Here is a 14,368-nt window from a genome sequence, read left to right as displayed (position 1 = left end):
CCGAACTTTTGCCAAACTTCCGGGTTCGCCGTTCGGGAGGCCGCCGAGAAGCACCGCCGCCCAGCTGTCACCTTAAAAACAGCCGGAAGGCTTCTCAGCGGTCTCCTGAACGCCGAACCCGGAAGTTCGGGTTTGGCGTTCGGGTTCTGGAGGACGCTGGGAAGCCCCCCCAGCTGTTTCAAAAGGTGACAGCCAGGCGGCGGGGGCGGGTTCGTAAGACAGAAAACGTTTGTAAGAAGAGGCAAAAAATATCCGAACCCCAGGTTCGTATCTCGGGTTGTTCGTATGGCGAGGGGTTCGTATCATGAGGTACCACTGTAGTTCAATTTGTTAGAGATACAGTCATTGGTATATAGAGAGAAGACAAGTGGTGAGAACACACAGTCTTGGTGGGGGCTGTGCTAATTGTACAGGTATCAGAAGTGATTCTGCTTAGCTTCACCTGCTGCTTCTTGTTTGTTAGGAATTTAGATTTATATAAAATATTTATATTCACAGCAAACAAGATGGTCAGGAACACAGAACCATCCTGAGGTAGTCTGTCACAAGTGTGATTAGCAACACTTGATCAGCAGCGCTGGGCTCCTTCTTAGAAGCTTTCTTTTTATAAAAAAAAATGATGACATGGGTGTAATATATCATATGTTGTTCATCTGAGGATATGTTTACATAGAAACAAGATTGACGGAAGGGAAAGACTTAATGGTCCATTTAATATTCCCTTATACTATTTCCTGTATTTTATCTTAGGGTGCATATATGTTTATTCCTGGCATGTTTAAATTCAGTTACTGTGGATTTACCAACCAAGTCTGTTGGAAGTTTGTTCCAAGCATCTACTACCCTTTCAGTAAAATAATATTTTCTCATGTTGCTTTTGATCTTCCCCGCAACTAACTTCAGATTGTGTCCCCTTGTTCTGTGTTCACTTTCCTATTAAACACACTTCCCTCCCGAACCTTATTTAACCCTTTAACAGATTAAATTGTTTCAATCATGTCCCCCCTTTCCCTTCTGTCCTCCAGACTATACAGATTGAGTTCATCAAGTCTTTCCTGATAGGTTTTATCCTTAAGACCTTCCAGCATTTTTGCAGCCCGTCTTTGGACCCATTCAATTTTATCAATACTTTTTGCAGGTGAGGTCTCCAGAACTGAACACTGTATTCCAAATGTGGTCTCACCAGCGCTGTATACAGCGGGATCACAATCTCCCTCTTCCTGCTTTTTATACCTCTAGCTATGCAGGCAAGCATCCTACTTTACCCATTTTTAAGAACAGCAAGGGACCAGATGATTCCTACTACGTTGTGTTATGTATATCGCATAACTCAAAGAGGATGTACTTTCCTTTTCACATAACTGTTATTTGATGATTAGCCTTTGCAAGGCTAGAATTTGTGACTGACCAACAAGTGAATTTCATAATAGAATGGAGAATGGAACTTGGATCATGGTAGTCAAATGTCCCAATTAACGTAGGTGATTATTTTATCATGTTTGCTTTTTTTCCTTTTTTGACATCTTATGCAATTATTTTATAAATAATTAAAGTTGCCCTTTTACTTGAATCTTACAGGCAAAGAGGATGCCAATAAGAGCACTATGGAAAACTGAGAATAACAAGCAACATTGAAAAGCAAAGCAAATTGAGGCAGTAATGAAAATATCTATTTCCTTCAGAAAAACCACAATTGGTCTTCAGTACATGAAAGACAAAGAAAAGAAAATGAAGAAGTGATTTCAAACTGGAAAATATGTATTACACAAAAAGGTCTAAGGAGATTGTTTTTCCATTCCCCAAAAAGAGAGAACTATCTGGAAGTCAGCGAGTAGGAGAAAGTAAATTGGATAATCATTAGGGCAGATAGTAATGTAGAAAGAAAAGGGCTTAAATCAAAGCACCCGTTAATAAGGGATCAGACATATTTTCTACCTCATCAGTGGCATAAAAACTCCATAAATTGTGAGAAAAGCAGACTTCAAACCACAGGCGAAGGGAGAATCCACTCCGGAGAAGCAAAATTATCTGAATGTGGCAAAAACTCAGGTCAGAACAAGTCAGTTTTGGTTCATGGAAGGACCAAAAAGAGAGAAGCAGTACAAATGCTCCCAATGTAGTAAATGCTTTAGTGGAAATAACAACTTAGCTATACACCAGTGGACTCACACCATGGAGAGGCCATATGATTGTCCTGATTGTGGGAAACGTTTCATTGGAAATTCCCACTTCATGGGACACCTGAGGACTCACGCAGGAGAGAAACCCTTTGAATGTCCCGATTGTGGGAAAAGTTTCAGTTTCAATTCCCACCTGATAAGTCATCAGAGAACTCACACAGGAGAGAAACCCTTTGAATGTCGTGATTGTGGGAAAAGTTTCAGTCAGAATTCCAACCTGATAAGTCATCAGAGAACTCACACAGGAGAGAAACCCTTTGAATGTCCTGATTGTGGGAAAAGTTTCAGTCTCAATTCCCACCTGGTAAGACATCAGAGAACTCACACAGGAGAGAAACCCTTTGAATGTCGTGATTGTGGGAAAAGTTTCAGTCAGAATTCCAACCTGATAAGTCATCAGAGAACTCACACAGGAGAGAAACCCTTTGAATGTCCTGATTGTGGGAAAAGTTTCAGTAACAATTACAACCTGATAAGTCATCAGACAACTCACACAGGAGAGAAACCTTTTGAATGTCCTGATTGTAGGCAATGTTTCAGTCAGAATTCCCATCTGAGGAATCATCAGAGAACTCACACAGGAGAGAAACCCTTTGAATGTCCTGTATGTGGGAAAAGTTTCAGTTTCAATTCCACCCTGATAAGTCATCAGAGAACTCACACAGGAGAGAAACCCTTTGAATGTCCTGACTGTGGGAAAAGGTTCAGTCACAATTCCAACCTGATAAATCATCAGAGAACTCACACAGGAGAGAAACCCTTTGAATGTCCTGTGTGTGGAAAAAGGTTCGGTCACAATTCCAAGCTGATAAGTCATCAGAGAACTCACAAACGAGAGAAGCCTTTTGAATGTCCTGATTATGGGAAAAGTTTCAGTCAGCATTATGACCTGGTAAGACATCAGAGAACTCACACAGGAGAGAAACCGTTTGAATGTCCTGTGTGTGGGAAAAGTTTCAGTCTCAATTCCAACCTCGTAATACATCAGAGAACTCACACAGGAGAGAAGAGCCGTTGTACTCACCTGAACGGTCTTCTCAATGCGCTGCGTGGAGAGTCCAACATGGGTTATACTCTAGTCTTATTGGTAGGGACTGAGTTTAAGATTTAAATATTTAAATTGGCTACACCCCCCAACCGACCCCTAGGGTCCAGTTTTAAACGAAGGCGTAGACAGGTGTAGTATAAATATATATAAAACTTTATTAACATAAAAACAATAACTGCGACCCTGAGCCGATAGGCCGGGTGGGTTTGGACTCTCCACGCAGCGCATTGAGAAGACCGTTCAGGTGAGTACAACGGCTCTTCTCCAATGCGCTGCTTAGGAGAGTCCAACATGGGATATACCCAAGCTACTGAGACAGGGAGGGAACAGGTCCGGCCAGGGGAGCAGTGGAGTTGTCAACACTCTGGAGGACCCGCCTGCCAAAGTCTGCTTCTGCCGCTGCAAAGAGGTCCAGCCGGTAGTGTCTAATAAACGTTGTTGGGGATGCCCACGTAGCTGCTCTGCAGATGTCCTCGACCGACGCTTGAGTGTTCCAAGCGGCGGAAGTAGCCGCGCTCCTTGTGGAGTGGGCTGTAATCCCCTGTGGCACTTGCAGGGATTGGGACTTATATGCTTCAGTTATGCAGGAGCGTATCCAACGTCCGATGGTTTGGGAAGACACCTTCTGACCCAAGGAAGCCGGCAGGAAGGAGATAAACATCGCCTCCGATTTCCTAAGATGTTGGGTCCTGTGAATGTATATTTCGAGGGCTCGTCTGACATCTAAATTGTGCCAACGGCACTCGTTGGGGTCAGTGGCTTCCGCATAGAAATCCGGCAGAATGACTTCCTGAGCCCGGTGAAAAGGTGTGTTCACCTTTGGTAAAAATGCTGGATCTAACCTCAGCACCACCCTGTTTTGGTGGAAAACACATAGGTCCTGTCTCACCGATAGGGCCGACAATTCCGATACCCTTCTGGCTGACGTCACTGCGATCAAGAAGGCTGTCTTTATTGAAAGATAGCGCAGTGGAACTGATTTTATTGGCTCGAATGGAGGGCCTGTTAGTGCCTGTAGCACTAGCGTGAGGTCCCAGGTAGGGTATCTGTGTACCACTTGAGGTCTCAGGTTCCCTGCACCACGGAGGAAGTCCCGGATGCAAGGGTGGTGGTACAGAGATCTCCACTTGTCCAAGTGGATTACCGTGGAGAGGGCCGCTACGTGCCGACGGAGGGTATTAGGTGCAAGTCCTTTATCCAGTCCTGCCTGAAGAAAGGATAAAATCTGTTCCAACGATTCCTTAAGCGGATCCAAGTTCTTCGATTTACAGAAATTGAAATATGTTGTCCATGTTGCACCGTAAATTCTGGTGGTTGAGGCTCGACGGGCTGCCTGTATTGTCGAGATTATGTCTTCAGGTAGCGAGAGAGATCTTAGTCGACACCCCTCAAGCGCCAAGCGGTGAGATGCCACCACTGAGGATCCGGGTGGTGGACCGACCCTTGGGAGAGTGCTATCCGATTGTCCGGGATCCTCCATGGTCTGGAGACCGACAGATTCTGCAGGTCGGAGAACCAGGGGCGCCGCGGCCAGTGTGGTGCTATTAATATTAACTCCGCTCTCTCCTCCAGGAGCTTGGAGACAACTTTTGGAATGAGAGGGGTTGGTGGGAAGGCATAGAGGAGGCCCCTCGGCCAGGGGGATCTCAGGGCGTTGATTCCCTCTGCGTCCGTGGACGGGAAGCGTGAAAAGAATCGAGGGAGCTGTGTATTGTCCCTGGTGGCAAAGAGGTCGACCTGTGGTGTTCCGAACCGGAGGCAGATGTCGAGGAAAATGCTCGGATCCAAACGCCATTCTGCCGGGTCCAGTGTTGCCCGGCTCAGCCAGTCCGCCTGTGTATTCGAGGTTCCTGCTATGTGTTCCGCCCTCAAAGACTGCAGGTGTCTTTCCGCCCAGGATATCAGTGATTCTGCTTCCTTCATGAGGCAACTAGATTTGGTGCCTCCCTGATGGTTTATGTGCGCTCGTGTGGCCACGTTGTCCGTGAGGATGAGTACCGGACGGCCCGCAATTCGGGGAAGGAATTGTTGGAGTGCCAGTGAAACTGCCCTCAGCTCTAGGAAATTGATGCTGTTGTTGCTGAGGTCTTCTGGTGTCCAGCAGCCCTGGGCTATTTGTTGGGCAGTGTGTGCGCCCCAGCCGGAGAGGCTCGCATCTGTTGTTACTGTGATGCCCATCTGCTCCTTGAAACAGGTGCCCTGTTGTATGGCTGATGTTGTCCACCACCGAAGGGATCGACGAACCTTGGAGGGAAGTAATACCAGTCTGTTGGAATGACTGGTTCTTTCCTTCTGAAAGGGCAGAAGGAACCACTGCAGCTGACGGGCGTGGAGTCTTGTCCATGGTACTACATCGATACAGGACACAAATATCCCCAGGAGTCGGGATAGTAGGGATAGCTGTACCTTGTGGTTGTGTCGTATTGATTCCACCGTCTCCAGCAGAGAGGACTGGCGGTCCGGAGATAGGAAGACCTTGCAGCTGGTCGTATCTATGATGGTGCCCAGGTGTTGGAGGGATCTCGTGGGTATTAGATGGCTCTTGGGGACATTTATTGAAAACCCATGAGCCTGCAAGGATTGAATGGTGTGCCTGAGGTCTACCTCTGCTTGGCTGGGGGACCTGGAGAGGATGATGATGTCGTCTAGATATGCCTGTAGTCTTATCGACTGGAGGCGTAACTTTGCCATTACGACATCTAACAGCTTGGTGAAGGCCCTTGGTGCGGAAGATAGTCCGAAGGGCATGGCTCGATATTGGTAATGCCGCCCCTCCAGGTAGAAACGTAGGTACCTCCTGTGAGCTGGATGTATGGGTACATGCAGGTAAGCCTCCTGTAGATCTATGGAGGTCAGGAGATCGTGTTGCCGGATGCAGGCTAGGATGGACTTGAGCGACTGCATCTTGAACCTGCGGTATCTTATGTACACATTTAGCTGTTTGAGGTTCAGTATTAGCCTGTGACCCCCTGAGGCCTTGGGAACTAGGAAGATGAGTGAATAGAACCCTTGACCTTCCTGGTCTAGGGGCACCGGTTCGATGGCTGCAATGTCCAACAGATGTTGCACTTCTTGTCTCAGAAGGTTTTGTTCCGTTTTGCTGGTGGGAGTCGGGCATCTGAAGAACCGGTTTGGTGGAAAGGCAGTAAATTCTAGATTTAGTCCTGAACGAATGGTATTTAGAGCCCAGCGGTCGGAGGATGTTAACTCCCATTGTGTGAGAAAACGTTGTAGTCTGCCTCCGACGGGAATGTCTGCTGGGTAGTCACTTGGACTTCCTGAAGTTCCTGTATGACTGGCCTCGAAAGGGGCGTTTAGGCTGGGTATACTGGCGGTATCCTCCCGTGCTTCTGTCAGCAAAGGGCTGTCTGTCCTGCTGGTAGGATCCCTGGCCGTAGGGTCTCTGGGTTTGTGGAAAGGTAGATACTGCGGCAGAGTCCTGGCGAAAGGTTTGTCTACGAAAATAAGGGGCCGACCTTCTGTCGGCTCGCCTATAAGTCTTTGGTAAGACTTTTCGCTTATCCTTGTCTTCGACCAACACTGCATCCAAGGAATCGCCAAACAACTTTGACCCACTGAAGGGGGCTGCTGCCAGGCGCCACTTAGAGCGGGAGTCTGCTTGCCAGCTTTTGAGCCAGAGAAGACGGCGTGATGCCATAGTGGCTGCCATTGATCGAGACGCGAATTTGGCAGAGTTTAGGGTTGCGTCTGCCGAAAATTCGGCTGCGGCAAGGAGTTTTGTTAGATCTTGCCGAAGTCTGGCATCCTCTGGGCCCAACCTGGATTGCATCTCCTTGAGCCAGATGATTGACGTGCGGTTAAAGAAGGAAGCCGCATGCGCAGCCCGCAAGGCCCAGGCAGCTGACTGGTGTGATTTGCGGATGAGAGCCTCTGCTTTGCGGTCATCAGGCTTAAGTCCTTCCATATCTGCGGGGACTATGGCATTGGACACTAGGCTGGCGACCGGCTGGTCCACAGGTGGAAACAGTAGTAGTTCCTCAATATCCGGCCCGAAGCCGTAAAACTTCTTTTCGGTAGAAGAAGGGCCTGGGGCAGCCGTCGGGTGTTCCCACGGGCGCTTGATATTGTCTATGAAGATGGAAGACGAGGGAATGAAGTCAAGTTCCCTTTCTGGTTCCGAAAACAGACCGGCTGTTGGATCCAAGCCCACTGAAGCCTCTGCGGGTTTTGTGGTGGATCCCAGTTTGACTGTCATTTTAGCCTTGTGCAACAGTGTTTTGAACAGGGCCGGTTTGAAAAGGCCTGTGAACACTGGATGGTCTGTGGATGTCTCTTCATCCTCTGAAAATTCATCCTCCAGCTCACTACCTTCCTCATGCAATGGGGCCTGAGCCCCCAGAGAGTCCTGGTAAGGGTAGTGGATGTTGGCTGTGGACCAAACCTCTGGGGGTTGGTTCGTAGTCTGCGTGGGAGGACGTTGTTGGATGCCAGTGGCAATGCCTTGTGAGTAGGCATTGGCTATCATGTCCTGCACCGATGGAGAAAGATGGTGCCAAGTGTCTGGGCCAGACCGCAGACCTGCTGCTGTGGGTGAGAAGGAAGCTGATGTTCCTGGCCTTGGCATTAGATGAGGTGAGGCCTGGAGACCACCTTCCCGTTCTGGGATAGCTGGGGGAAGAGGGGGGACCGGCGTGGACCCCAACTCACCCCGCTCTGGAGACCAGTCCTTGTTGGTGGTGGCTCCTGGAGGTTCTGGCATGTCTGAAGCAGAGGCCAGGAAATGGGCCGGTGCAGGCAGTTGAGGGGTTGTGGAGCCCCAAGGTTGCTGGGTTTGTGCACAGGATGAAGCCCAAGTTTGCTTCTGTGCCTGTTCCATCATTTTCTCCAGCGCTTTAATCCTTTTTTCAGCCTCCTTTAAGGAGCTTGAAGGCTGGGATGATTTGGACTTTGGCTTAGAAGAGGCAGCCTTGTCCTTTGGTCTAACAACCGCTGGGGGGGCTGAGAGTTCCTCCGCCCCCTGCTGGTGATCTTTGCCTTCAGCCATCCTGATAGGCAGCAAGTGGCAGGCAAGTCTGTCAGGTTAGCAATAGCCTGACCAAGGCACAAACGCCAGCCGATGTCTCCAGCCGCTCTTTGAATTTCGCGCCGCTCAGTAGCAAATGGCAAAAAAACGCCGAGAATTGCTTTTTAAAGTGGCTGCTGTCCGCGCCTGCGCTCCCGAAGGCTTTCGCGCCAAAGGAGCTCGGCAATTTCCGACTTCCTGGTTGTCGGCTTTCGCGCGTGCGCGCTTGCGACTCCGAGCTAGCTGGGCAGAAGATGATGGCCACCGGAGTGCTCCTTCCTCTGTTCGCAATGGCGACAGGACAGCGAGCTCAGCCTTGCGAGTTTTCCCCCTGGCCAACTGAAGGGGCCGATATCCCGAGCTTTTCAACGGCGGAGAGAAGACCCTCGCAACCGTAATGTTTGTAGCTCGTAGTTTGGCAATGCCCGCCGGGGGCAAGAGCCTGGAGGGGGGGGACGCTCCTCGGTTCCTGAAACTTTGCCCCGGGGGGTTAGGCTTCATTCAGAGGGAGGAATGGGAGCGTCCTGGGTAGTATCCGCTGGGGAAAGGGACCCATTGCTTATCCTTGGCGGTTCTTGCCGGCGGACCGGTTAACCAGCCGATAGAAGAGTGGAGATTCACTTACCTCAATGTAGTTCGTGAAGGAGAGTCCAACATGTAGAATTCCAATCAGTCGGAGAGAAAATTATTACGTCCCTACTCTACGACTGAGTTTAAAAAACTGGACCCTAGGGGTCGGTTGGGGGGTGTAGCCAATTTAAATATTTAAATCTTAAACTCAGTCCCTACCAATAAGACTAGAGTATAACCCATGTTGGACTCTCCTAAGCAGCGCATTGGAGAAACCCTTTGAATGTCCTGATTGTGGGAAAAGTTTCAGTCGCAATTCCAACCTGGTAATACATCAGAGAACTCACACAGGAGAGAAACCCTTTGAATGTCCTGATTGTGGGAAAAGTTTCAGTCGCAATTCCCACCTTTTAAGTCATCAGAGAACTCACACAGGAGAGAAACCCTTTGAATGTCCTGATTGTGGGAAATGTTTCAGTCGCAATTCCCACCTTTTAAGACATCAGAGAACTCACACAGGAGAGAAACCCTTTGAATGTCCTGATTGTAGCCAATGTTTCAGTCAGAATTCCGATCTGAGGAATCATCAGAGAACTCACACAGGAGAGAAATGCTTTGAATGTCCTGATTGTGGGAAAAGGTTCAGTCACAATTCCAACCTGATAAGTCATCAGAGAACTCACACAGGAGAGAAACCCTTTGAATGTTCTGATTGTGGGAAAAGTTTCAGTCACAATTCCAACTTGGTAAGACATCGGAGGACTCACAGGAGAGAAACCATTTGAATGTTCTGATTATGGGAAAAGTTTCAGTCAGAATTCCCATCTGAGGAATCATCAGAGAACTCACACAGGAGAGAAACCGTTTGAATGTCCTGTGTGTGGGAAAAGTTTCAGTCTCAATTCCAACCTGGTAATACATCAGAGAACTCACACAGGAGAGAAACCCTTTGAATGTCCTGATTGTGGGAAAAGTTTCAGTCGCAATTCCCACCTGGTAATACATCAGAGAACTCACACAGGAGAGAAACCCTTTGAATGTCCTGATTGTGGGAAAAGTTTCAGTCGCAATTCCCACCTTTTAAGACATCAGAGAACTCACACAGGAGAGAAACCCTTTGAATGTCCTGATTGTAGCCAATGTTTCAGTCAGAATTCCGATCTGAGGAATCATCAGAGAACTCACACAGGAGAGAAATGCTTTGAATGTCCTGATTGTGGGAAAAGGTTCAGTCACAATTCCAACCTGATAAGTCATCAGAGAACTCACACAGGAGAGAAACCCTTTGAATGTTCTGATTGTTGGAAAAGTTTCAGTCACAATTCCAACTTGGTAAGACATCGGAGGACTCACAGGAGAGAAACCATTTGAATGTTCTGATTATGGGAAAAGTTTCAGTCTCAATTCCACCCTGATAAGTCATCAGAGAACTCACACAGGAGAGAAACCCTTTGAATGTCCTGACTGTGGGAAAAGGTTCAGTCACAATTCCAACCTGATAAATCATCAGAGAACTCACACAGGAGAGAAACCCTTTGAATGTCCTGTCTGTGGAAAAAGGTTCGGTCACAATTCCAAGCTGATAAGTCATCAGAGAACTCACAAACGAGAGAAGCCTTTTGAATGTCCTGATTATGGGAAAAGTTTCAGTCAGCATTATGACCTGGTAAGACATCAGAGAACTCACACAGGAGAGAAACCGTTTGAATGTCCTGATTGTGGGAAAAGTTTCAGTCGCAATTCCAACCTGGTAATACATCAGAGAACTCACACAGGAGAGAAACCCTTTGAATGTCCTGATTGTGGGAAAAGTTTCAGTCGCAATTCCCACCTTTTAAGTCATCAGAGAACTCACACAGGAGAGAAACCCTTTGAATGTCCTGATTGTGGGAAATGTTTCAGTCGCAATTCCCACCTTTTAAGACATCAGAGAACTCACACAGGAGAGAAACCCTTTGAATGTCCTGATTGTAGCCAATGTTTCAGTCAGAATTCCGATCTGAGGAATCATCAGAGAACTCACACAGGAGAGAAATGCTTTGAATGTCCTGATTGTGGGAAAAGGTTCAGTCACAATTCCAACCTGATAAGTCATCAGAGAACTCACACAGGAGAGAAACCCTTTGAATGTTCTGATTGTGGGAAAAGTTTCAGTCACAATTCCAACTTGGTAAGACATCGGAGGACTCACAGGAGAGAAACCATTTGAATGTTCTGATTATGGGAAAGGTTTCAGTCACAATTCCAACTTGGTAAGACATTGGAGGACTCACACAGGAGAGAAACCCTTTGAATGTCCTGATTGTGGGAAAAGTTTCAGTCAGAATTCCCATCTGAGGAATCATCAGAGAACTCACACAGGAGAGAAACCGTTTGAATGTCCTGTGTGTGGGAAAAGTTTCAGTCCCAATTCCAACCTGGTAATACATCAGAGAACTCACACAGGAGAGAAACCCTTTGAATGTCCTGATTGTGGGAAAAGTTTCAGTCGCAATTCCCACCTTTTAAGTCATCAGAGAACTCACACAGGAGAGAAACCCTTTGAATGTCCTGATTGTGGGAAAAAGTTTCAGTCAGAATTCCAACCTGGTAATACATCAGAGAACTCACACAGGAGAGAAACCCTTTGAATGTCCTGATTGTGGGAAAAGTTTCAGTCGCAATTCCCACCTTTTAAGACATCAGAGAACTCACACAGGAGAGAAACCCTTTGAATGTCCTGATTGTAGCCAATGTTTCAGTCAGAATTCCGATCTGAGGAATCATCAGAGAACTCACACAGGAGAGAAATGCTTTGAATGTCCTGATTGTGGGAAAAGGTTCAGTCACAATTCCAACCTGATAAGTCATCAGAGAACTCACACAGGAGAGAAACCCTTTGAATGTTCTGATTGTTGGAAAAGTTTCAGTCACAATTCCAACTTGGTAAGACATCGGAGGACTCACAGGAGAGAAACCATTTGAATGTTCTGATTATGGGAAAAGTTTCAGTCTCAATTCCAACTTGGTAATACATCAGAGAACTCACATAGGAGAGAAACCCTTTGAATGTCCTGATTGTGGGAAAAGTTTCAGTCAGAATTCCCATCTGAGGAATCATCAGAGAACTCACACAGGAGAGAAACCGTTTGAATGTCCTGTGTGTGGGAAAAGTTTCAGTCCCAATTCCAACCTGGTAATACATCAGAGAACTCACACAGGAGAGAAACCCTTTGAATGTCCTGATTGTGGGAAAAGTTTCAGTCGCAATTCCCACCTTTTAAGACATCAGAGAACTCACACAGGAGAGAAACCCTTTGAATGTCCTGATTGTGGGAAATGTTTCAGTCGCAATTCCCACCTTTTAAGACATCAGAGAACTTACACAGGAGAGAAACCCTTTGAATGTCCTGATTGTAGCCAATGTTTCAGTCAGAATTCCGATCTGAGGAATCATCAGAGAACTCACACAGGAGAGAAATGCTTTGAATGTCCTGATTGTGGGAAAAGGTTCAGTCACAATTCCAACCTGATAAGTCATCAGAGAACTCACACAGGAGAGAAACCCTTTGAATGTTCTGATTGTGGGAAAAGTTTCAGTCACAATTCCAACTTGGTAAGACATCGGAGGACTCACAGGAGAGAAACCATTTGAATGTTCTGATTATGGGAAAAGTTTCAGTCACAATTCCAACTTGGTAAGACATCGGAGGACTCACACAGGAGAGAAACCCTTTGAATGTCCTGATTGTGGGAAAAGTTTCAGTCAGAATTCCCATCTGAGGAATCATCAGAGAACTCACACAGGAGAGAAACCGTTTGAATGTCCTGTGTGTGGGAAAAGTTTCAGTCTCAATTCCAACCTGGTAATACATCAGAGAACTCACACAGGAGAGAAACCCTTTGAATGTCCTGATTGTGGGAAAAGTTTCAGTTGCAATTCCCACCTTTTAAGACATCAGAGAACTCACACAGGAGAGAAACCCTTTGAATGTCCTGATTGTAGCCAATGTTTCAGTCAGAATTCCGATCTGAGGAATCATCAGAGAACTCACACAGGAGAGAAATGCTTTGAATGTCCTGATTGTGGGAAAAGGTTCAGTCACAATTCCAACCTGATAAGTCATCAGAGAACTCACACAGGAGAGAAACCCTTTGAATGTTCTGATTGTGTGAAAAGTTTCAGTCACAATTCCAACTTGGTAAGACATCGGAGGACTCACAGGAGAGAAACCATTTGAATGTTCTGATTATGGGAAAAGTTTCAGTCTCAATTCCAACCTGGTAATACATCAGAGAACTCACACAGGAGAGAAACCCTTTGAATGTCCTGATTGTGGGAAAAGTTTCAGTCGCAATTCCCACCTTTTAAGACATCAGAGAACTCACACAGGAGAGAAACCCTTTGAATGTTCTGATTGTGGGAAAAGTTTCAGTCACAATTCCAACTTGGTAAGACATCGGAGGACTCACAGGAGAGAAACCATTTGAATGTTCTGATTATGGGAAAAGTTTCAGTCACAATTCCAACTTGGTAAGAGATCGGAGGACTCACACAGGAGAGAAACCCTTTGAATGTCTTGATTGTGGGAAAAGTTTCAATCAACATTATGACCTGGAGAACCACCAGAGAGCTCACACAGGAGAGAAACCCTTTGAATGTCCTGATTGTGGAAAAATTTCAGTCAGCATTATGACCTGGTGAACCACCAGAGAGCTCACACAGGAGAGAAACCCTTTGAATGTCCTGATTGTGGGAAAAGTTTCAGATGGTACTGCAGCTTGCTGATACACCAGAGGACTCATACAAAAGAGAAACCGTTTGAATGTCCTGTTTGTGGGAAACATTTAAATCAGAATTCCCATCTGTTGGAACACCAGAGAGCTCACACAGGAGAGAAACCCTTTTAATGTCCTGATTGTGGGAAAAGTTTCAGTCGCAATTCCAACTTGGTAAGACATCGGAGGACTCACACAGGAGAGAAATTATTTGCATGTGTTGATTTTGGGAAACATTTCAGTCAGAATTTTCACCTGGCAAAACACCAGAGGACTTACACAAGAGAGAAACCATATGAATGTCTTGATTGTGGGAAATTTTCAGTAAGAATTTCAATCTGGTGATACACCAGAGGACTCAGAAAGGAGAAAAAATACATTAGTGTCTAGAGTGTGATAGTTTCAGTTATGGTTCTGACCTAGTGAAACATCGGGGGGGGGGACACAACACACAGGAGAGAAACTCTTGGAATGTCCTGAAAGTGTGAATTATTTCGGTCAGAATTCTGACCTGGTGACTCAAGAGAGAACTCATACAAGAGAAACCCGTTCAGTATCCTGATTTTGGGAATATTTCCGTCAGAATTCCTATCTGATCAAAAACCATAAAATTCACATAGGAGAGAAACCATTTGCATGTGTTGATTGTGGCAAAAGTTTCTTTCAGAATTTGAACCTGGTGAAATACCAGAGGACTCAACATCGGAGAGAAACCTTATGAATGTCCACAATGTGGGGAAATGTTTCATTAAAAATTTTCACCTAATGAGGCACTGGACGACTCACACT

General features: G+C 46.4%; 1 protein-coding gene and 1 pseudogene across 1 annotated transcript; both read left to right on the top strand.

Moving 5' to 3' along the window:
- The window catches only part of LOC139163219 (zinc finger protein 208-like), a 32,103-nt pseudogene extending 28,595 nt beyond the window's left edge, over positions 1-3,508 (top strand).
- Positions 3,509-8,541: 5,033 nt separating this feature from the next.
- Positions 8,542-13,342, top strand: LOC139163218 (zinc finger protein 850-like). Its single transcript, XM_070744177.1, has 8 exons — positions 8,542-8,645; positions 9,084-9,567; positions 9,662-10,153; positions 10,248-10,968; positions 11,051-11,393; positions 12,065-12,393; positions 12,440-12,896; positions 13,063-13,342. The coding sequence occupies exons 1-8, from the start codon at positions 8,542-8,544 to the stop codon at positions 13,289-13,291; spliced, it is 3,159 nt and encodes a 1,052-aa protein (XP_070600278.1). The 3' UTR covers positions 13,292-13,342.
- Positions 13,343-14,368: the final 1,026 nt, after the last annotated feature.

The sequence above is a fragment of the Erythrolamprus reginae genome, chromosome 2 (genome assembly GCF_031021105.1).
Source record: "Erythrolamprus reginae isolate rEryReg1 chromosome 2, rEryReg1.hap1, whole genome shotgun sequence".
NCBI lineage: Eukaryota > Metazoa > Chordata > Lepidosauria > Squamata > Dipsadidae > Erythrolamprus > Erythrolamprus reginae.
The sequence above is the reverse complement of the archived record's forward strand: the minus strand, read 5'-3'. Positions and strand labels throughout refer to the sequence as shown.

Bases quoted from the DNA above. Each gene is read 5' to 3' on its own strand.
- LOC139163218 (XM_070744177.1), top strand. From the start codon at position 8,542: ATGGCGACAGGACAGCGAGCTCAGCCTTGCGAGTTTTCCCCCTGGCCA. The intron at 8,646-9,083 runs GTAATGTTTGTA...TCTCCTAAGCAG, and splicing joins GAGAGAAGACCCTCGCAACC to CGCATTGGAGAAACCCTTTG. The intron at 12,394-12,439 runs GTTTCAGTCACA...GAGGACTCACAG, and splicing joins ATGTTCTGATTGTGGGAAAA to GAGAGAAACCATTTGAATGT.